General features: G+C 29.3%; 1 protein-coding gene across 2 annotated transcripts in view; it reads left to right on the top strand.

The window, feature by feature from the left end:
- The first annotated feature begins 9,724 nt into the window (after positions 1-9,724).
- The window catches only part of LOC113386998 (spastin), a 145,405-nt gene continuing 131,443 nt past the window's right edge, over positions 9,725-23,686 (top strand). For both annotated transcript variants that reach the window (XM_026624756.1, XM_026624755.1), the window contains exons 1-2: positions 9,725-10,349; positions 17,234-17,404. In XM_026624756.1, coding sequence (XP_026480541.1) covers positions 9,866-10,349; positions 17,234-17,404 — 655 coding nt within the window. In that variant the 5' untranslated portion in view covers positions 9,725-9,865. The remainder of the gene's footprint in view (positions 10,350-17,233; positions 17,405-23,686) is intronic.

The raw sequence follows: 23,686 nt of genomic DNA on the forward strand, positions 1-23,686 counted from the left end.
CTGTACGAGTACGAGAAAGATTAGATAGCAAAATAACTATTACATGCAGAATTAATAAAGAACAATGTCTCGTGAATGAGTTTTAATCCTAGTAATTTGGATTTCTCTCAATTTTGATATCAATATATATATATATATATATATATATATATATATATATATATATATGTTAACTCTGAACGTCTCTATTAATACACAATGTTCTATTGATCACTTTATTTTACTCAATTACACCACGTTCACTATATACGTATTATATATATCATTGTTTCACATATTACTCAATGCCTACTATATCACGCTGTCATTATCATAGTTAATATATATACATACATACATATATATATATATATATATATATATATATAAATTTTTGTATTATTTGTCATTCCTTCTAAATTTGTAATTTCATCGTGTGCTCCTGTGCTTGTAGTTTCTTCTTAGTTTTTAAGATTTTAATATATTAATATTAGTCATTAAGTAATTAATATTAGTCAGTTATTTATGCTTAGTTTAGTTGAATACTTCTGTGGTTTTCTCCACTTAGACCTTTAGTTTTTGAAATATTATTTAAGCATAATTGTGGAATTATAATACTTATAAGTATGTATAATAATTATTATATTTTCAAACATTCCATAACTAATTAATTATAATTGTTAATATAAACATAATTTTAATTGTTCTTTAAACATATGTAATATCTTCGAAAATATATATTTTGTATTTCGTATGATTTGTTCTTATTTCCAATATTAAAATTATTCAGGTTTTTGGGGCTGTATACGATACGTACAAATTAAGAAGTAATACCAGGGGTTAATTTAAATATTATACATGTGCTGCCATCTTTTAAAAATTTGTATTTCAATCGAGGTAACGTCAAATCGCCAGACATAGCGATCTATTATACTTGTTTATCTATGGCCGGTAATCTCCGAACAAATGTAGATTACCTTGTTCTGAAATGAATTGGTATTCGAAATGATCGAAGGATGGCGCTACGATTTCCGATTTCATTGATCTAGCAGCTAGCTTGATCTACATTGATTTGATCGCCATTTTCTATAAGTTGTCATCGCGTATTGTAGTTGAGATGTGTTATATTTGTTTTTCTGTGATTGTTCATATATAATTATATTTTGGTGAATACTTTTTTCATTTATTATTAAGTTAAAATGGTAAAGTGTAATGTGCCAAATTGTTATAACTCCAAATATAATAATAAATGCATGTGTCATATTTGTTTTTCTATGATTGTTTATATATACTTATGTTTTGGTGAATACTTTTTTCATTTGATATTAAGTTAAAATGGTAAAGTGTAATGTGCCAAATTGTTATAACTCCAAATATAATAAAAAATGCATGTCTTTCCGGCATCTAATTATCAGGTATGTATATAATGATGTATTATGCATATAATGAATATGTATCATGAAAATACTATTAAAATGTTATATATTATGTATATATATATATATATATATATATATAAATATATTTGTGTGTAAAAATTTGTAAAAAGATGCTTTCAATTTGGATGCAGAGGGCGAATAATCCTTTAATGGATGACCTAACTCTTCGGTTTGTGGCACAAGACGAAGATAATTTGAAATCGAAACCAATTAGAAGTGTCTCCTTTACGGCAATAACAGAATAGTTTTCAAGTCACTGGAGAATGCTCTCATACAGAACCAGAAGAACAATCTGCAACTCCAAGGACAAGGACAAGTAATTATAACTCTAAATACTTCAATACAAGTTGCAAAAAATATTAATAAATGAATCTTGTGTTCTTAGTTAGGAGATGAAAGCCTAAAAACCTTGAAAAAGATTTTTGCAGTAACCCTGAAATTGTCAAGTGCAGGTTAATAGTCACCTATTCTGACACCAGTTTTCCGCAAAGGTATTTTTTCATAATAATTGCAGCAAAAATAATTAATATGATAATAACAATATCTTCAAATAATATGATAACAATATATTCAATAGAAGTCCTTGATGGTAGCTGCAAATTGCCTCAGAATGCAGTGATAAGGCGTAGGAGTGCCTTAACATCCAGAAGATGTATGATGCATCAAATTTTGTTTCGGGATTAAAAAGGATTAACAAACAATGCAATAATTTAAAGGATAAATTCCAACAGAGTATACAATGTTCTGAGAAGTTTTCAAATATTCCGGAAACTTAAAATGTAAGGGCAAGAATTTTGATATTGTCTCAATTAAGAGAGCATACTCGAAGACCAGACAGTTTATAAAGCGCAAGGGTTTAGTTATAGTTTTAAATAAATCTCCTTGCAATAAAAACTGGATTAAAACGATAGATAGGTTTGAGCTACAATTGGTATAAATTAAAAGTAGTTCAGGGTTTTGGTTACTTACATTTAAAAAAACACTTATACAGAAACTATTCAAAGATTTCGTCAAATTTAACTTTATTAATGATTGATTAGATAGCAAAATAACTATTAAATAGAGAGATAACAAACAAGAATGTCTCGTAAATGAATTTTAATCCTAGGAATTTAGTTTTATCTCAATTTGGAAATTAATATATATATATATATATTGTTTTTAGGATTATTTTGTTTGGGAAGTATTCATTCTTTTTTAAAAATGTGCTGTTCTTTTAATCTTTTTAAATTATTGCATTACTTGTCATTCCTTCTAAATTTGTCATTCCATCGTCAATACTCCTGCGCTTTTTACTTCTTATTTTTAAGTTTTTAATATATTATTATTAGTCATTAAGTAATTAATATGAATAAGTTATTTCTCTTCAATTTGTAGTACTTTAAAAATATGTCTGTAATATACTTTAATTAATATATAGTAATATATATAATTAATATAGTAGTCAGTTATTTCTGTTTAGTTTATAATTCTTCAAAAATATGTCTGTGATATATTTGAAAACATATTTTGTATTTCGTATGTTTTGTTCTTATTTCAAATAATTATTTTTTTCAGATTTTTGGGCTGTATTGATTTTATGTACAAATGTAGAAGTAATACCTAATAATACCTAATAATAAAGTAATAATTTACATACTGTATGTACATGTGCTGCCATGTAGTGATCTTTTCGTAAATTAAAATGAGTGTAACGTCAAATCGCCCGAGATAGCGATCTATTTATGTTTATTCATCTATGAATATACACATAAATGCTTATTTATCTATGAATATACACATGTTTACTTTTCTATGAATATACATTTGTTCGGAGATAACTCCCCATGGGTGACAGCCTAGACCATATATGAAAGAAGAGTATTGGCCTAGACAATATTAGAATACCCCGTGTTCATATAGACGCTTCTCTCGCCCGATTTTTACGTTCAGAAGGAATACTTAAAGGGTCCTCCGCTCGACGTGATGGCACTGCTTTTGGCATTCAAATTAATGGCGCAAAATTTGAAATGAAAAATAATGATTTTTAGTGCACGGGTATTTGAAACTAAATTTGGTATTACAATCCTATTATGTTTTGTAATAATACAATAATAACAAAAATATACTAGATAATATTATCTTATATATAAAAATGGATCGCAAAATGTGTTGGTAAGCGCATAACTGAACAACGCCTGGACCAATTTGGCCAATTCTTTTTTTAAAATGTTCGTTGATGTCTAAGGATGGTTCTTACGAAAAAATCGAAGAATTGCCGGGAAACCCCTAAAAACACCCCTTTTCTTTTTTAATCGAGTAGGCAACAAAATTTGTAGAAAAAACAATGATCTATGTCATGACATTTTGTGTAGTTTTTAATAATCTAATTTTTAATAAATTTATATAAACATAGAAATATCTTTCTATTAATTAACGAGCTATATTGGCAGCCAAAAACATTGATGTAAATGAATTAAATTTCAAAATTCAAGAAGAAATTACAAGCGAATCAGTTGATTCGGCAACTAACCAAGACGATCCACCGGAGTTTCTAAACTCGCTGGATTTGCCAAGATTGTCACCTCACAATCTTCAATTAAAGGTTGGATCGGCAATTATAATGTTGCGAAATATCGACCAACTGCGCACAAGGTTAGCGATAAAAAACTATCAAACAACGTGATGGAAGCAACTATATTGAAAGGATAGTATAAAGCAGAAGATGTTCTCGCACAGTGCATGCCAATGATTCCGACTGATGTACCATTTGACTACAGTTTCCAGTGCGTTTATGGTATCATTAAGTGTTTGTGGTATTAATTTGGAAAACCCATGTTTCTCACATGGAAAATTGTATGTTGTCTGTTCCCGTATTGAAAAACCATCAGATTTGTTTGTCTATGCGCCAAGTAATCAAACAAAAAACATCGTTTATCACAAAGCACTACAATAAAAATTGAACTGATTTTTGAATTATGATTTACATGATTAAAATTACTTACTTTTAAATGCATATAGTGTTTTATTTAATTATTTTTAATTCACACCGAATTATTACCAGGGTGACGGTTCTGTTCAGGATAATTTTTTGCAAAGAATAGAAAAAAGGTAGGAACAAAACACCGCCACATTACAACTTTTTTTGACAGGACGAAGTCTGTTGGGTCGGCTAGTATTATAATAAATATACAATCAAATCGAAATATAAATCAACAAATACACTGCAATACACCGGTTTATATATGTTACGGTAAATGTGCATATTTCGGTGAATGTGCACTTTCACCGGTGAATGTGCACATTTACCGGCTCATTTGGCGAATGTGAGTTTAACGCGCGGGTGAAATACTAATTCATATATTTATATTTATATTTATATTTATATTTATATTTATATTTATATTTATATTTATATTTATATTTATATTTATTTTATCTTTATATTATATTTATATTTATCTTTCTATTTATATTTAGATTTATATTTATTTTATTTATATTTATATTTATATTTATCTTTTAGATTTATTTTATATTTATATTTTCTTTTATTTTATATTTCTATTTATATTTTCTTTCTCTTTATATTTTATATTTATCTTTCTATTTCTCTTTCTTTTATATTTCTATTTCTATTTCTATTCTCTTCTAGTTATATTCTTTTTTTTTATCTTTCTATTTATATTTCTTATCTTTCTCTTTCTATTTTATCTTTCTCTTTCTCTTTATCTTTCTCTTATCTTTCTATTTCTCTTTATATTTATATCTTTCTCTTTCTATTTCTGTTTATGTTTATATTTCTATTTCTATTTACTATTTCTTTCTCTTTATATTAATTATTTTAGTCATCTGCATAAATCCCATTATTTATTACTATTCATCAATTAACATTTATTTATTAACTATTAACTCTGAACTCTTAACTATTTAATTAATAACTATTAACTATTTAACCATTAACTATTACCTATTTAACTATTCTTAATTCACTATTTACTAATAATGATTCCCTATTTGCTAATATCTATTCACTATTTACTATTAACTATTCAGTTATCACTATTCACGATTCACTACTTTACTATTCAACTACTATTATATATCTTGATCAAAATGAACAAATCTTCAACAGAATGTTATTAATCATTTATCACCATAACCCTAGACAATATTAGAATACCCCGTATTCATATAGACGCTTCTCTCGCCCGATTTTTACGTTCAGAAGGAATACTTAAAGGGTCCTCCGCTCGACGTGGTGGCGCTGCTTTTGGCACTCAAATTAATGGCGCAAAATTTGAAATGAAAATTAATGAATTTTAATACACGGGTATTTGAAACTAAATTCGGTATTACAATCCTATTATGTTTTGTAATGATACAATAATAACAAAAATATACTAGATAATATTATATTATAATAAATATACAATCAAATCGAAATATAAATCAACAAATACACTGCAATACACCGGTTTATATATAATAGATATCACATCTAATCTACTGGAATAACTTCTACACTTTTTTCTACTTATTAATATAAATATTCAGTGAAATTTAGTGAATAATACATTATAGTGTTAGTTCATTACATCGTCTGTCATTCTTAACTCTCATTAACTAGTAATCATCCCGTGCAAAATTTGACATTCTTAAGCAATTCATTTTTTCCCAAGTATATTCAGATCCGCGTGAAGTGGTAATCCAATATTAAACAGCTGGAACAGCTTTTTATTTGTGTATTATGTGTTTCTTGTAGAAGCGTATATTTGATTTCTTACACAATTTCCTAGAACTGATCTCTTTCCTTAAAGTGTATTATGATTAGACTAATATGTCAATGCACTACGTAGTATTGTAGTAATTATGTCCTCCATATGAGTTTGAAGCTGTTCTATTCATATTGTCAAAGGGCTATGCATTTGAGAGCAATTCCTGATGAAATCTTTATGAACAAATATACAAACACAAACGAAGAAGAATCGCCATTTTGTAAACTTATACAAAAATAACACTGACGTTTCTTAGTAACCAATATAAAACATTTGAAAATACTTTTTCATCGGCTCACTAGCGCCAAATCTGCGACTACAAATGGACCCCTAAGTATTCCTTCTGAACGAGGATTTTGTTCTAAGTGAAAAGGCCCTGACCATAACACCATTTTGGTACAAAATTTGTAACATGCTTGACGTATTTATTGCGCATAGTCTTTATTGCGCATGCGTCAAATACGCGAGATGTTCATAAGACCGATCCAAGTACGCACGTACACCATTGTTTTAATTTGATTGTTTGAGAACACGCCACATTCACCTAGCGTTTTGGGGAATGTGCACATTTACCGGTGAATGTGCACATTCACCGAGAGTGCACATTTACCGTAACATATATAATAGATATCACATCTATTCTACTGCAATAACTTCTACACTCTTATCTACTTATTAATATAAATATTTATTGAAATTTAGTGAATAATGCATATAGTGTTAGTTCATTACATCGTCTGTCATTCTTAACTCTCATTAACTAATAATCATCCCGTGCAAAATTTGACATTCTTAAGCAATTCATTTTCTTCCAAGTATATTCAGATCCGTGTGAAGTGGTAATCCAATTTTAAACAGCTGGAACAGCTTTTTATTTGTGTATTATGTCTTTCTTGTAGAAGCGCATACTTGATTTCTTACACAATTTCTTAGAAGTGACCTCTTTCCTTAAAGTATATTATGATTAGACCAGTGATTCCCAAAGTGGTCCACATGGACCCCCAGGGGTCCATGGCAACTTTCAAGGGGTCCACGGCGGCAAAAACAAAATTTGGGGGTCCACGAAATGAAAATGGGGGTCCACGGCAGTGGATTACAATACACCATGTTAAAATCTATTTATTTACGTTAACGATAATATAATATATAGATTTACAATAAATGGTAATATTTTTGCTCTTAGAATTTATAATTACCAAATATAGAGGTTTAAATGGCAATTTAACGAAGTGTGATATAGATACCAATTATTTGGATTCGGTAAACTAAATTTTATTTGAATTTTAGTCCTCTCAGCAACGAATTTGGACTCAAGTGTTTTTGAACTAAACTTTTAGACATTTAAATTACACAGGTAATTTTGTGCTTTGGTGGACAGTAAATTACAGATTAGTTTATTTCTGGGTTGGTTATTGAAGAAAGTTGCTTATATGAAATGTTTACTGACAAATGTTATAGATTTGGTAGTGCTTAATGATGTTACTGATTATTATAGCAGTTCTACCGTTAGTTGTTCCATGTGGATTAATGTTGTAACTGGTTGCATAGCATCGTGCCTTAAGGCAAATTGCTGGAACTTCTTGTACCGTGAATTAAATTTTTTAAAAGACCTTTAAATTTGTTTGAAAACATAAAAAAAAGATTTTTGTGACTTTAAAATTTCTGAAAAAATTTGACTTTTTTGAAAAGTTTGATTTTTTTATATTTCGAAATTCTTTTGTATGTACTTTTAATTTTTCTGAAAATTTTGAACATTTTTGAAAACAATCGTGCTGCGTGGCTGTTTTAGAGAAAAAATATCAAAGCGCGTAAGCACCGCATCGCAGTCTAACGGATCAACATTGATACGGAGCCCATAGAAATGCCAACAAAGTTCATACTCATTATTAAAATCTCTATAAAATATCTGATAATTTGATATGCATTTGTCTAATGATCATTTTTGACTGCCAAATGGCATTTTTTTTACTTTTTTCACTCGATCTCTGAAACCGCTAGACCTGCCCTCGCAAAAATTATTATAATATATATGAAAATGTTCATTTTCGATTTTTTTGCGATTACTATAATTTACCCTACGGGGAGTTAAAAATCGAATATGCTTAATTTAAAAAAGTCTAAGTTAGTGAAGCGTATTTTCGAAAATAACATATGATCAATTTGATGATGTATTAAAAATAATTATAAAACCGCTATTTATTACTTAAGTTTTGAAACTAAATTCATTAATATATTTATCTCAGCGAAAGTCCATTTCAAATTCATATATTAAGCTCAATATATTAAGTTGAGCATAGGACGATCTGTTAATAGTATCACAAATAACAAATATATGTTACGTAGAAAAAATATACTATTTAAAAATACAATAAAAGAAAGTTTGTTCAAAAATATTTTTTCAAGTTACAATTGCGGACTTTTAGTAAGATTTTCAAATCGGTTATATGTTACAATCATCTTATATATATAATCAATTATATATTATATTTTTTAATATATATGTTTTTTTGCATTTGAGACTTCTATAAAACACTGTTTAATTTTCTTCATTTATGAAAAAATTATGAATTTAGTATTCGCCTTTGGAATTTTGTATTCAGCAATTTTCTCATTCATAACGTTTTATAAGAGATAAAAAACATATTTATTCACATAATTAATTTGGTAAGTAGTTGTAATTTAATTTTAATTAAGAAAAAAGAAAATTTTAATTAAGATTTAAACCTATACTTTTTAAAAATCCGGGACAAATATTGATTTTGAAAAAATCCGGGACAAATATTGATTTTGAAAAAACCCGGATCAAAAGATGGAAACCCGGAACCGTCCCGAATAAACCATAATATAGGGGGTCCATGACAAAACGAAAAATATCGCAAGGGGTCCACGGCACAAACAAGTTTGGGAACCTATGGATTAGACCAATATGTCAATGCACTACGTAGTAATGTAGTAATTATGTCCTCCATATGAGTTTGAAGCTGTTCTATTCAAAATACGGTCAAAGGGCTAAGCATTTGAGAGCAATTCCTAGTGAAATCTTTATTAACAATTTTTTTTTTTTTTATTTTTAAAGTTATTTATTTATTTATATATATACATTATTTTCATATCTCAGTCAGGCAGAGTTGCCTGGTATGAGAGATTATGAAAACAGTTATATACAAACACAAACGAACAAGAATCGCCATTTTGTAAACTTACACAAAAGTAACACTGACTTTTCTTAGTAACCAACATAAAATATTTGAAAATGCTTTTTCATCGGCTCACTAGCGCCAAATCTGCGACTACAAATAAACCCCTAAGTATTCCTTCTGAACAAGGATTTTGTTCTAAGTGAAAAGGCCCTGGGTGACAGTTCACATTGATAAGTGCATAGATAAAAGAAGAGTATTATATGGATTAGTGAATATTAAAACCATAGATAAAAGAAGAGTATGATATATATGATTAAAACCCATAGACCATGTATATAAGGTCTATGTTAAAACCATAGATAAAAGAAGAGGTTAAAACCTCAATGAACTGTCAAATGTCATAGTTTCTAATCAACAAACTCGAAATATTAATCAGTTTCTAATTATTGCTTTACATCTGTATTATTTTATTTGTTGAATGGACATTGATCATTCATAAAATAAATTGAACATTAATATAATTAATTCAATCATATAATTGTTTAATTATATGGTTGAAAACGGTTGTCATGAACATCAAATGGTACGTAAGAACCAAGCAGGAAAGTCGCCTAATAAAAATTCACGCAAGAATGATGTCGCGGATTCGTTTAAAGTGATAAGAGCCGATTCTGACGCTCAACCATCCGTGCACAAAAGAAATTTATATATAGTTTCCTTTCCCGTAATATTTTTGTTTAATATTCTTAGATTAGTATTATATGAACTGTATGTGATTCTTAAGTTTATATATACAAATTCAACGCAGTTTGTTTATAAGTCAAAAAATAAATGTGACTCTCATGAATTTGAAGTGATTGTTAATGACAATACTGTTATTGAACAAAAACACTTGGACGAAATGGCTACAAGTCACAAGAACACATTGACTGCTCCGGGGCCAGGGGATCCACTACTTGCAAAGCAGAAGCATCATCATCGTAGAGCTTTTGAATATATTTCTAAAGCATTGAAAATTGATGAAGAAAATGAAGGTTATTTCAATGTATTTTATAATCATTTGCATGGAAATTGTTTCTATATATATTCGAGAAATACGAACAAAATGACATTTTGTTTTGTTTTTTTAATTATATTCTTTTAAAACCAGTCTCAATCATTTTCACTCATCTTTGGTTTATTGACTACCAGTAAGAGGAACCATAATAATAAAATACTTATTAAGGACAAATGCAACCTATTACAAAAACCATTTTGCCTGTTTAGGTTGGACAATATTACATATAGGGTAAGAACTTACTAAAATGCTAATTTTTAAGAAACTAGTTTACAAATAAATCGTTTGGTCCTCTTTCAAGCATCAGCTCATGAAGTATGAACCTAAAGTGTACAAGTTATTCATCTTAACCAACGTTCATCAGCCTCAAAAGGCAAAAAAATTATTTTGCGATAAAAAAGCAAGCCTCTTCTTCTCACCGGTGGATCTTTTTGTCTGTTTTTAGAATTTTTTTTGTTGCATACTTGGAGTAGAAGTTAAAAGCCTTAAAGAAGTTAAATTACCTTTAAGAAATTTTAATTTTTTTTTCTTGTGCTATATTTCTAGTGCGATAGTACTATGTTATTTTGTTCATTGTACAAGTATATCATTTGTCTAAAATTGAACAAAAATGTATAATTATTCAAAATTTCACCAAATACCTGATTATTGCAATAAAGACCGAAATCACTAGTACTTGTATAAGTTAAATGATTTTGTTTCAAATAATTATGAATATCATTAAATTGATGACAAAACCACCTTCAAATAAACTTTTGATGATTCGATAAACGTTTGAACTGATTTAGCACCTAGGCTATGACAATGACGCTCAATATTTGACAAGTTTGTTATTATGGCTTCCTCCATGTTATACAGTCGATAAAATGTTATTAAAACTAGTCAATTTTTAAATAAGGCCAGTGTGTCATTTTGTTCATATATACATTTCTGTCCATATTTACTCTACATATACATATTTGTTTGCAAATATATGTGTTAACACTAATGTTATGTTTGTATTGCAGATTTATTTTATAATATATTAGGGTGTTCCTAAATATGGACATTTTCGAATTTCTTTGCTCTAAGGGGCTCAAATGCTTCCAAGTTGATAAAAAAAACATTCTCTAGAATGTTTAGCTCTTAATATTAACTTTTAGATAGAGCGCAATTCAATCAAAGCTCCGTGTGGGATTAGCATGGAAAAAATTTAAAAACATTTAAAAATGTTCTTTAGATATAACTTAGCGAACAGATGAATAAGTTTTATTGAAAATTCGACGCTCTATAAAATAAATTATAACTAGTTGGTATTGGTATTTAGCCTTGAGGCAAGTTACATAAACTTCCCGATATGTGTAAATAATCGATTTAATCAATAAAAATAAATTAATTTATGAGTGATTAAAAGTATTTCGAGTGGATTCATTACATATAATTGAAAACAAACGTCAAAATAACTCATTTTCTCAAACTTTGTTGAAGTTTTAAAATTAAACTACTTGTCGTAAGGTCGTAATATTTCAGTAAGTTCTATAAGACCAGGATATAAATCGCCAAAAAAAAGTTCCATAAAAATCGGCTTAATTTTTTTTTTCAACAGTTAATTACAAGAAAACGGCTCGATAGATTTTCAACTAAAACTAATCAGTATCATTCCCAACTAATATCTTTCGAACTGTTTTTCATTTTTGAAAATTGATTCGGTAGTATGAGCTTAAATGTGGACGACAAGTTTAACACTTTTTTTCAAATTACAAAGAAATGGCTTGGCCGATCGCTGCACAAAACTAAAAAAAAAATAATCCACATCAAAATACATCGATTGGCTTTTAAAATTTTTAAAAACGGTTCATGCGTTTTTGAGCAAACGTCGATGAAAGTTATAATTTTGACAAACGCCAAAAAAACGACACTAATTTTTGCAAACTTTGACGATTTTTTAAAATTAAACGACTTGTCGTAAAACCGTAATATTCTAGTATGATCTATAAGACTACCGTCAAAAAGAAATCATGAAAATCGTCGAAAAAAAAATTTTTAACACCTTATTACAAGAAAACGGCTCGGCTGATCTTTACCAAAAACTAATCAGGTCGATTCCCAACCAATATGTTTCGAACAGTTTTCGAATTGTCAAAATCGATTAAAATTGCGGGCTAAAACGTGGACGAAAAATTTTTCACTTTTCTGCGATTTACAAAGTAACGGCTCGGCCGATCGTCGCGCAAAACTTACACACGCTAGTCCTCATCGAGATACATCGAATGGCTTTTAAATTTTTGAAATCGGTCCAGCCGTTTTTGAGAAAACGTCGATTTACGGCAAAAAATCTGTTCACACACACCTTCACACATACTTTTTTCAAATTTGGTCTCATTCGATTCAGAACGGCTTGAAACGCCGAGAAAACATAAAATTAGCAATTCGGATTTTTTTATCAAAACATAAACTTCTCCTTCGGGAAGTTAAAAAACCTGTTTTGTAAAGCGTCGAATTTTTAATAAAACATGACATTAATTGTCACATTTGATTGACTTATCGCTAAGTTATATCTAAAACACATTTTTAAAATTTTAGAAAATTTTTCCATGCAAATTCCATACGAAACTTTGATTGAATTGCGCTCTATCTAAAAGTTAATATTAAGAGCTAAAACTTTCATCAATTTGGAACCATTTGAGCCCCTGGGAGCAAAGAAATTTGAAAATGTCCATATTAAAGACCACCAGAACACACACACACGTATATATATATATATATATATATATATATATATATATATATATATATTGATGAGTTATTTAGAATCGGGCAGTAACACCAAGTAAAGAAAAAAAAAAAAACTAAAGTAGTTTTGAAATACTTTATTTATCCATACGTTTCGGTCTTCATCGAGACCGTCATTCAGTGGAAAACTAAAAGATTTTATATGATGTAGGAGGAAAATAATATAAAGTTATAACTTATATATAAGTACTTACAGAAATTAATTATACAAAAATACACTACACCATTACACTGTGATAAACCAGGCTATTAATAATTCGAACATTTAAACTAATTCATTTTTTTGACAATTTTTTGCTTACATTCTAGTGTGTACAAATTGACTAACGTCTAAAAACTGAATGAATTGTGTTTACAATTTTTGCGAAAGTGTAAAAAGACCGGCAAACATATGTTTTTTTGTAAAATAATAAAATAATAAAAATACACGCTTCATTCAGATATGGTGGCGTTTTTGAAAATGGTCTAGGGTTATTTTATAGTCATTGCAAAGCGAATTGTTGTCAGTTCTTAAATTTATGGCTGTATCCTTGTGTAAAGATATTAAGCATCCTTCGCTAAATCGTCTTTTAAATAAATTATTTTCGAAATGTAGGATCGTGGGATTGGAAAAATCAATGTTATGTTTGAGTTGATTAATATGATCTGTTAATTGTATTTTATACTGATTTTTATTTTTAGAATTGTTTTTGTGTTGAGATGTTCTTTTGTGCAGGTTCTGACTAGTTTCACCTATGTAGACGCAATTACAATCTAGACAATTAAGCTTATAAACTAGATTACTTAAGATTTTTGGGTTAAATTTTGATTTTAACTTTGTAAAAAGAGTTGAAAAAGTGTTTTCGGAAGTACAAACTACCCTAATATTATTTTTATTGAAAAGTTTTCTCCACGGGTAATGTAATTCTTTAATGAAAGGTAAACTTATAGTTCCGACGTAGTTTTTAAGGTTTGGGTTATCAATTAAATTATTGTGACGGTTTTGGAGATATAAGATTCTATTTTTTGTTATGGATTGGATGAGGTGTTGTGGGCAGGAGTTTTTGGTTAGGATTTATGAAATGAGAGAGAGATTCTTTCTTAAAAATTTACTGTGTGATAATAATAATGTGTGGTCAATTAAGTTTATGATTGTGCCTATTTTGATAGAGAGGGGGTGGTAAGAGTGGTAATTAAGATAACGGCCTGAGTATGTTGGTTTGTGGTACCAATCAGTTATTATATTATTATTTTCGCGAAAGAGTTTTCGAGAAAGAGCAAAAATAATAATATAATAACTGATTGGTACCACAAACCAACATACTCAGGCCGTTATCTTAATTACCACTCTTACCACCCCCTCTCTATCAAAATAGGCACAATCATGAACTTAATTGACCACGCATTATTATTATCACACAGTAAATTTTTAAGAAAGAATCTCTCTCTCATTTCACAAATCCTAACCAAAAACTCCTGCCCACAACACCTCATCCAATCCATAACAAAAAATAGAATCTTATATCTCCAAAACCGTCACAATAATTTAATTGATAACCCAAACCTTGAAAACTACGTCGGAACTATAAGTTTACCTTTCATTAAAGAATTACATTACCCGTGGAGAAAACTTTTCAATAAAAATAATATTAGAGTAGTTTGTACTTCCGAAAACACTTTTTCAACTCTTTTTACGAAATTAAAATCAAAATTTAACCCAAAAATCTTAAGCTTAAGTCTAGATTGTAATTGCGTCTACATAGGTGAAACTAGTCAGAACCTGCACAAAAGAACATCTCAACACAAAAACAATTCTAAAAATAAAAATCAGTATAAAATACAATTAACAGATCATATTAATCAACTCAAACATAATATTGATTTTTCCAATCCCACGATCCTACATTTCGAAAATAATTTATTTAAAAGACGATTTAGCGAAGGATGCTTAATATCTTTACACAAGGATACAGCCATAAATTTAAGAACTGACAACAATTCGCTTTGCAATGACTATAAAATAACCCTAGACCATTTTCAAAAACGCCACCATATCTGAATGAAGCGTGTATTTTTATTATTTTATTATTTTACAAAAAACATATGTTTGCCGGTCTTTTTACACTTTCGCAAAAATTGTAAACACAATTCATTCAGTTTTCAGACGTTAGTCAATTTGTACACACTAGAATGTAAGCAAAAAATTGTCAAAAAAATTAATTAGTTTAAATGTTCCAATTATTAATAGCCTGGTTTATCACGGTGTAATAGTGTAGTGTATTTTTGTATAATTAATTTCTGTAAGTACTTATATATAAGTTATAACTTTATATTATTTTCCTCCTACATCATATAAAATCTTTTAGTTTTCCACTGAATGACGGTCTCGATGAAGACCGAAACGTATGGATAAATAAAGTATTTCAAAACTACTTTAGTTTTTTTTCTTTACTTGGTGTTACTGCCCGATTCTAAATAACTCATCAAAATATATGGTATATATATATATATATATATATATATATATATATATCTTATATATAAAATTCTTCTGTAACAATGTATGAATGGTTAATCCTCCTAAACTATTATTCGGATTTTCATAAATCTTCGTGAAGATTGTTAAGGGAATTTTCTAGGATTTTTTTATTCATAGATTGTAGAAAAAATTACAAAAAACCGCTTACCATTGTTTGAACTTGAAAATATTTAAGGCATAGTTTGACATTAAAAACAAATGAAGACGATGAAGACTGTCATTTGCCAAAGATTTCTATTCACTAAGGCAGTATTAAAATATAATAAATTCATGATTATAAATAAGGAAAATGTAATGTCTACATTATTGTTGCCAAAAAGCAGCTGAGATCTGCCAAAAATTAAAATAATATAAGATTTACAGTCAACATGCGTCTGACAGGTGATCCAGTCTGCGCATAATGTAGACATTACATTTTTCTTATTCATAATCATAAATATTTCTTAGCCTATAAGTGAATGGAAATGTTTGGCCAATGGCAGTCTTCATTTGTTTTTAATGTCAAACAATGCCTCAAATATTTTCAATGTCAATCAATAAGGTTTTTTTTTGTAATTTTCTACATTTATTTCTACAATCTAACTATATTTATATGAATCAAAAAATCCTAGAAAATTCTCTTAACAAACTTCACGAGGATTTATGAAAATCCGAATAATATTTTAGGAAGGTTAACCTTTCATACCCCATTACAGAAGAATTTTATATATAAAATATATATATATATATATATATATATATACATTAAATATTTTTGTTCGACGTTGAAACATATTCTTGAAATGTTTATTTGCAGCCAAATAGTCGAAATAAAAAACAATAAATAATTCTACTAAATAAAGTGTTTTACAATTCGTCAGTCATATAGCTGCTACATAATTTTCTTGTTTAACTTTTAGTTTGTAATATTTTATTATTCATAATTTTCTTGTTTAACTTTTTGCTTTGTTGTTTGAAACAATGTATTTAAAAAAATATCTTTTATGTTTATTCTTGGTTCGAATTTGTTAAACATGATGACACACAAACAGTGTCGAAACGTACTGAATAAATAGGTAATTATTTATTGTTCTTTTATTTGCTATTTACTGCATGTATATGTTGATGATTCATATTTAAAATACCAACCACACTTTTTGTGATTATTTAATTTATGATATAGAATTTGGTTATGACGAAAAATGTAACAAATAAAGGCTTTTTTAATTGAACTTTAATGTGTCTATAATTATTCAGGTCATTACCTACGTTAAATAATCCATCAGCTACATTAAACATATTTTTATTTTCCTGATTTTTCACATAATTATTAAATAACTATTTAAAGCCATTGATGATGATGCAATATATGTCAATTGGTATTTTTGTATGGATTAATTATTAGTTATTCAATACCAAATAAATTCATTTAATAAATCAATTTTGTTCACCAGACCCCAATCCTATTTAATTTATTATTTAATATTTGATTAAATGTGAAAGTTGGAATATTTACAAGATTGGTATTTAATTCAGCAAATGATAATTGTAACAACTATATCATAAATGATGATGTATTAAATCACATATAGGCCAGAAAGAGTTAGCTATTGAGTTGTATCGCAAAGGTATTGCTGAACTGGAACGTGGCATTGCTGTTGAATGTTGGGGAGGCCAAGGTGAAATATGGGAAAGAGCTCAAAGGTTGCACGAGAAAATGAAAACTAACTTGAGCATGGCACAAGATCGATTACAAATTTTAGGTAATTTTTCTGTTTCACCAAACATTTCTACATTGATTTTATTTTTCAATATTATTAAATTTACATAATATTTTTGTGCATCATATTAAATTTTGTGGACTTATACTTAAACCTTTTTTTCATTACTATTATAAATTATTTTTGCTTATCAAAATTCCAAGCAAGATAAGAAACAAGTGAATATTGATGAAGATTTTGAAAAAAAAATAGACATAGAGGTATTGAAAAAAAAATCCTAAATGAGTAAAACACTCGTTGTTTAAGACATATGTAAATATTCAACTTAATCGATAAAATATCTGTATTCTATTTTATAAGGTTTTTATAAGCATATTGATTTGCTGTAGAGAATTTTAATGCGGTAAATTATAACTATTGCAGATTATTCAATTCGGATAATTTTTTCGAACATGTTAGTTATTTTCGATAAATGGTTTAAATATTGCCCATGAAACTACTTGTCATAGGCCTCTGATTTTTTAATATGTTGATTAATACCTGGAACTTCATCGCCTATACAAGCCTTCTTTAAAATAGCTAGATATTTTTTTTAGCAATCAATGACGAAGAAGCGATTTGACTGATCCTTGCCAAAACCTAATCAGCATTGTTCTCAACTGATATATTGTATTTTCAAAATATTGAGATTTAGTTTACGAAAACGTGGGTGAAAAATTTTTCATTTATCAACTAATTTTTAAAAAAAGGCTCGGCCGATATCTTTGAAAAGCTAACTAATTTATCGTTAGTGTCATTTATATTTTCTAAAATCGTCTACAGAAGGTAAACCTAGGACTCTCAATATACACATTATTTTTAATATTCAAAGAAAAAAAAAAGGAAATTAAAACATAAAAATATATATTAAAAAAAATCTTTACCTAAAAGCAATCGTTTCCTCAAGACAAACAGTTAGTTTATTTAACTCCGTTTTCTTAAAAACTCGATTTTTTTTTCTGCGCTCTTTGCTTTGTATCTCCGAATCAGCTCGAGCTGCCTTTATCAAAAACTTATCAGCACATATCCCTATCTATTCTGATCTATCTAATAGGAATCGAATGTTTATTTAACCAAATAAACATATGCAAAAAAAATTCGATTTCTATTTTTTGACTATTACAATAACTTACCCCACGGGAAGTTAAAAAAGTAGGCAGTGTGGTCTTGTTATACTTGGTATTGAAGATGTTTTAATTTTTTTGCAATTTTTCTGGAAATATATTTATTTTCCAGGAATATATTATTTCGGTACACTTTCCAGCACTCGACGCTGAGTAGGGATAAGATCAAAGATGGTTTCCTGTTTATCTCATCAGTATGTCTCTGCCCGTAGTTTTGCTGTCTGTAGTTATTGATATTGATGTTAAGTTTTGCAGTTTTGTAAATTGCATTTGCAAGTTTATCCATAAAGACGGTATTATTATTGTATTTTGAAAGACTGCTGTTTTGTGAATGCTTCGGTGATTTAATCAATAATATACTGCTTTTTCATAATGGGCGTGCATCAGCTCTAATTTATTTTATGACAAAAAGGTTAAGAAATACTATCCGTACTACACTTTCAATACATGATCGTTAAATTAAGGTTTGCCTCAAATTGACGTCATTATGGAATAATTAATAATTTAAACCTATCAGCAGCACACACAATTCGATTGACAATCGATGAGTATAGCCAGAGCCGCTGAGCTAGGCATAGTATGCACATGTTATTCTTGAGATTCGCAGTTTTATGGAGAGCATGAGATGTTAAGCTTATATTTCTATAAACACAATTATATGTTCTGTTCAAAAAATACGAATGTTCATGCTTCGTTAGTGAATAAAGCGATGATCTTATGCTTTCCAACTCATGAGCACATCTGCAGTATTGTCAGTAGTAAAAATGCAGTATTGCACGTGGCATTTCGTCTTGATCATATATATGATTCTTTGAAGAGTAAAACAAAATATTTCAAAAATACTGAAATAGAAGACAAATTATTTGGATTCAGGTGATTTTAGACAAAGACTTATCGTCACTCGACGTTTAACATATCATACATAAATTCATCTCCATTGTGACAGATTTCTGAAAAAGTTCTACTGGAACTAAATATGGGCAAACAATTGCTTCCACATCCATGTGCAGAAGCACTATCAAAACAATTCTTAGATTTGCGCCGGAAAGGTTTCCATTGATAAAACCAGACTCTTAAAATTATTTTTGCGTAACCATTGCTTCGCAGGATTGTTTCACTGTACAAGTATTTACGGATGTGCCCCATCGACATTATATCACATAGACTGCTAGTCGAGCGCGTATAAAATGTAAAGAAATGTTTTCTGTTGCGAGGGTAAATGTGCCGCCGAGAAACATCAAGATAGATTAAATAAATGAATGCTTTGCGAGTATCGACATTAATCGATATAAAAAATCGTGGATATCTTTTATATCCTCATTCACTCGCCAACCGTCGTAGAGGTCGGATCGAAAAATCAAATTATAGTTGCGAGGGTAAATGTGCCGCCGAGAAACATCAAGATAGATTAAATAAATGAATGCTTTGCGAGTATCGACATCAATCGATATCAAAAATCGTGGATTTCTTTTATATCCTCATTCACCCGCCAACCGTCGTAGAGGTCGGATCGAAAAATCAAATTATAAACTAGTGCAGTGACGCCTGCAGTGTAGTGCTATTGACAAAATTTTTATTGTTGCAGTTCAAACGTGTGTTCCCTAGTGGGACATGCCCTGTTTGAGTTCGATAAAAATTATTTATAACAAATAAATTAAAGTGATGAACAATAACACGGTGAATATTATCGTATTGCTTAAGTGATATGTGTCACCCTGTCTACGGGCAGAAAAATGCAATCCAGTACGATGGAAACCAACCCAACGAACCCGGAGCGTGCGTTTCTAATGCTATACACACATTATATAACATTGATAACATAAATAATGAAGTTGCTTCTGTAATCGAAAACACAAGTGAAAAAAATCAGTAGATAACATAAAAACCAAACATAAAACCAGGATCAGTAAAAACACTGAAAAAAATATCAAAATTAACGCAGAAACAATTTCAAAAATAATAACAACAAACGCAATTCAAACAGTCGACACAAATAAAATCGGCAATAAATGAAGAAATTTGAATATTCCTTCAGTAATTAGAATGGAAAACGATATTATGATTTCATGCGATAACAATATTTTACATAATACGTGCGACTTCAAAACAACATCTACGTCTACCAGACTCGAATCAGGCAACGAGTGGACAATTGTAAACAACAGAAGATACAAAAACGATGATGCAGAGTGTTCTACTTCTACTACACCTCAAATGAAGACTAAGAAGGAATACTGGTTAAACACTACTTCAACCAATAATTACTACGAAGTTCTAAATATTTTGCCAGAACCGGCTGCCCCACAACCTGCTGAAATCAGGCCTCCACCAATATTCATACATGACGTTGGAAACACAAAGCCGCTTGTTAACCTTTTGGAAAGTGAAGCCCAAAACTCTTACAGATTAAAAATTATTAGTAACACCCAGGAGAAAGTCAACTTATATAATAGTCATCTTTATAACAAAATATTAAAACTCTTAAAGGAAAGACACTCAAATGCATCCATTCCAAGAAAAAAGCAAACGCTCTTTCAAAGCAATTATCAAAAATCTTAATCACAGCACCGACTAATATTTAATTAGGAATGACTAATTAGGAATATAAAGTAGTGAACATCTCACCTTTAAGAAGCAGAATATCGAAGTATCCACTTAATATTTTTACAGTGGACCTAGAAGAGAAAAGTAACAACAAAGATTTTTACAAGATTAAATTCTTATGCAGTACTAAAGTCGAAATAGAAGCCAAACGTTTTTCGCGAGTAATTGTACACTGCTCACGCTGCCAAAGATACGGCCACACCCACAATTATTGCTATCGGACTGCACGGTGTGTTAAATGTGCTGGAGAACACTACACCAAGAAATTTTCATGGAAAGACAAAATTAACAACCAAGTGTGTACTCTGTGTCAAAATCACCCCGCAAATTACAGTCGATGCCAAGTCTACAAGAAAGAGCTCAATCGGAAATTCCCTCCATTACGGCAGAGACTACAGCCAACTAATAATCCTAATATTAACAGAAATCCTACAGTAATTCATGGCTTATCTTACTCACGAGTCACTAGCCAAAACATAAACACAAATACAACACAAGAAATACTAAGCAACACAAATCAGATGATGGATAGTAATATCAATGATATCTATGAACTTAAAACCATGCTGAAAACATTAACCGAACAGATGGGCACTATGCTCAATCTTTTAATTACAATTTTAACAAAAACTAAATAATGTCTTTAGAACTTAAAGTTTGTTTATGGAACGCCAACGACTTGAGTCAGCATACTCAAGAACTCAAATACTTTCTCACAAACAATAATATAGATATTTTGCTAATTTTAGAGTTTTATACTTCAGAAAAGCATTTGCCACTTTTTCTAAACTACACCTTATAGTAGAAGTGCTAGTGAACTATTTGACTAACCTGCTTTCACAAAGCTAGAATTTTTTAATATTTCATTATCGGCCCATTAAGATTAAGTACCATTCTGGCAGTCATTCCGTGCCTGCGTCATCATCCCTTCAATTTTTGAAAATGTAAAATTAATTTTTTCATACCCAGCTCCCACAAGGCTCAAATTTTGAGGATGTATTATTTTAACTGTGTAGGAAAATTAACAGAAGAATAGTACGCTTAATAGTCAAGAAGATAAACTTAACGAAAAGGATGGCAGTCTAAATAATCAAATAACTCAGCTTACTGAAGAATTTGGAAAAATATAAGCTCAATTTGAACAAGAAAACAGTTATTTAGCTAGTCAAACAAGGAGCTTGAAGGGAAGAAAGTAGAGATTGGAAAGCTTATTGTTTTGTATGTCCGCATTTTTTCTTCCACGTTTTCGGGCGCGCAGATCAACCAATTTGAATGGTTTAAAAAACATTCGATTCCTATTGATAGGGAGATGTGTAGATTAGTTTTTGGCAAAGTCAGATCCTGCAGTTACGCAAAGAGTGCAGAAAATACAAATCGTGTTTTTGGGAGAACGGAGAACCGATTTGAATGATCTAAAAAACATTTAATTTGTAATGATTGGGAGAAGAGGTGATTTGTTTTTCGGAAAGACAGGCCCAGCCATTTCAAAGATACAGAGCTAAATGTGCAAAAAATGGCAGTTTTTGAAAGAACTAAGCGTCCGATTTGAATGATTCGAAGAACTTTCTGCTTGTTTCAACAAAATAATTGCTTTTGGAAATTTTTTTATTTTTTACGCCTTATGGGGCGCTAAAACGAGTTTTGGAAATTAAATTTATAATATACTAGCTGACCCGGCAAACGTCGTTTTGCTAATTAAGGTATATTCTAAACAATTTCTAGAGAATCAAAAATATTAATACTTTAAGTGTATAAGGATGTGTTGTTTGAATGCTGTATACAATGAGGTATTATCAAAACAATAAACCCCATTAGTTTGTCTATATTTTGTCAATACAATCAAACAGGAAGTTTTATACACTTTCTATAGAAATCATGGTATGATCCAATCCAAGTCTTTTTTTGGTATTTCGACTTATTGATTATGTTTTAAGCTTTTCAGATTCTTTTTGGATTTTGTGTATAATTGTAAATAATACTACTGAGCTTATACAAATTTTTCAAATTTTTGCGAGGAGAGATAGAAAATGAATTAGATATATCTGCTTTGACCTGCTTTTTGAAAAGTTTCAAGTAACATACCATGAATTAAAGTAAATTTAATAAAAAGTATATATGTAGAGCAGGGCAAGGCGCAAAGGTCCAATTTGAGTTAGAGCAAATATAAATTTTATGTATGTACCAACAGAAGAAAATACTTTTACTATGGATTTTCAAAGATTACCATTTATATCCCAATATCAAAGTCATAAGAATCAAGGTTATAGCTGGTTATACATCTTTTTTCCTTTACTTTCAAATAATGTTGTTAACCAATGCTTTAGCTTTACTGGTTTTTGACACTTCGGTTGTGGAACTTTTAATCCCGTACCTTCATATATTACTATCCATTCTTCGATAAATTCAGGGAAATTATAACTGGGAATAAGTTATTCGACAAAATGTACCTTTGATCGATTCCATATTTAGATTCTGATTATAAAAGACGTAAATAAAAAAAATATATATTCTAGAAAATGTTTTATAAATACCGAGTATATAATTATACAAATGAGTT

The sequence above is a fragment of the Ctenocephalides felis genome, unplaced genomic scaffold (assembly GCF_003426905.1).
Source record: "Ctenocephalides felis isolate EL2017-DRISC unplaced genomic scaffold, ASM342690v1 CF-g0.4_SCAFFOLD_03571, whole genome shotgun sequence".
Taxonomy (NCBI): domain Eukaryota; kingdom Metazoa; phylum Arthropoda; class Insecta; order Siphonaptera; family Pulicidae; genus Ctenocephalides; species Ctenocephalides felis.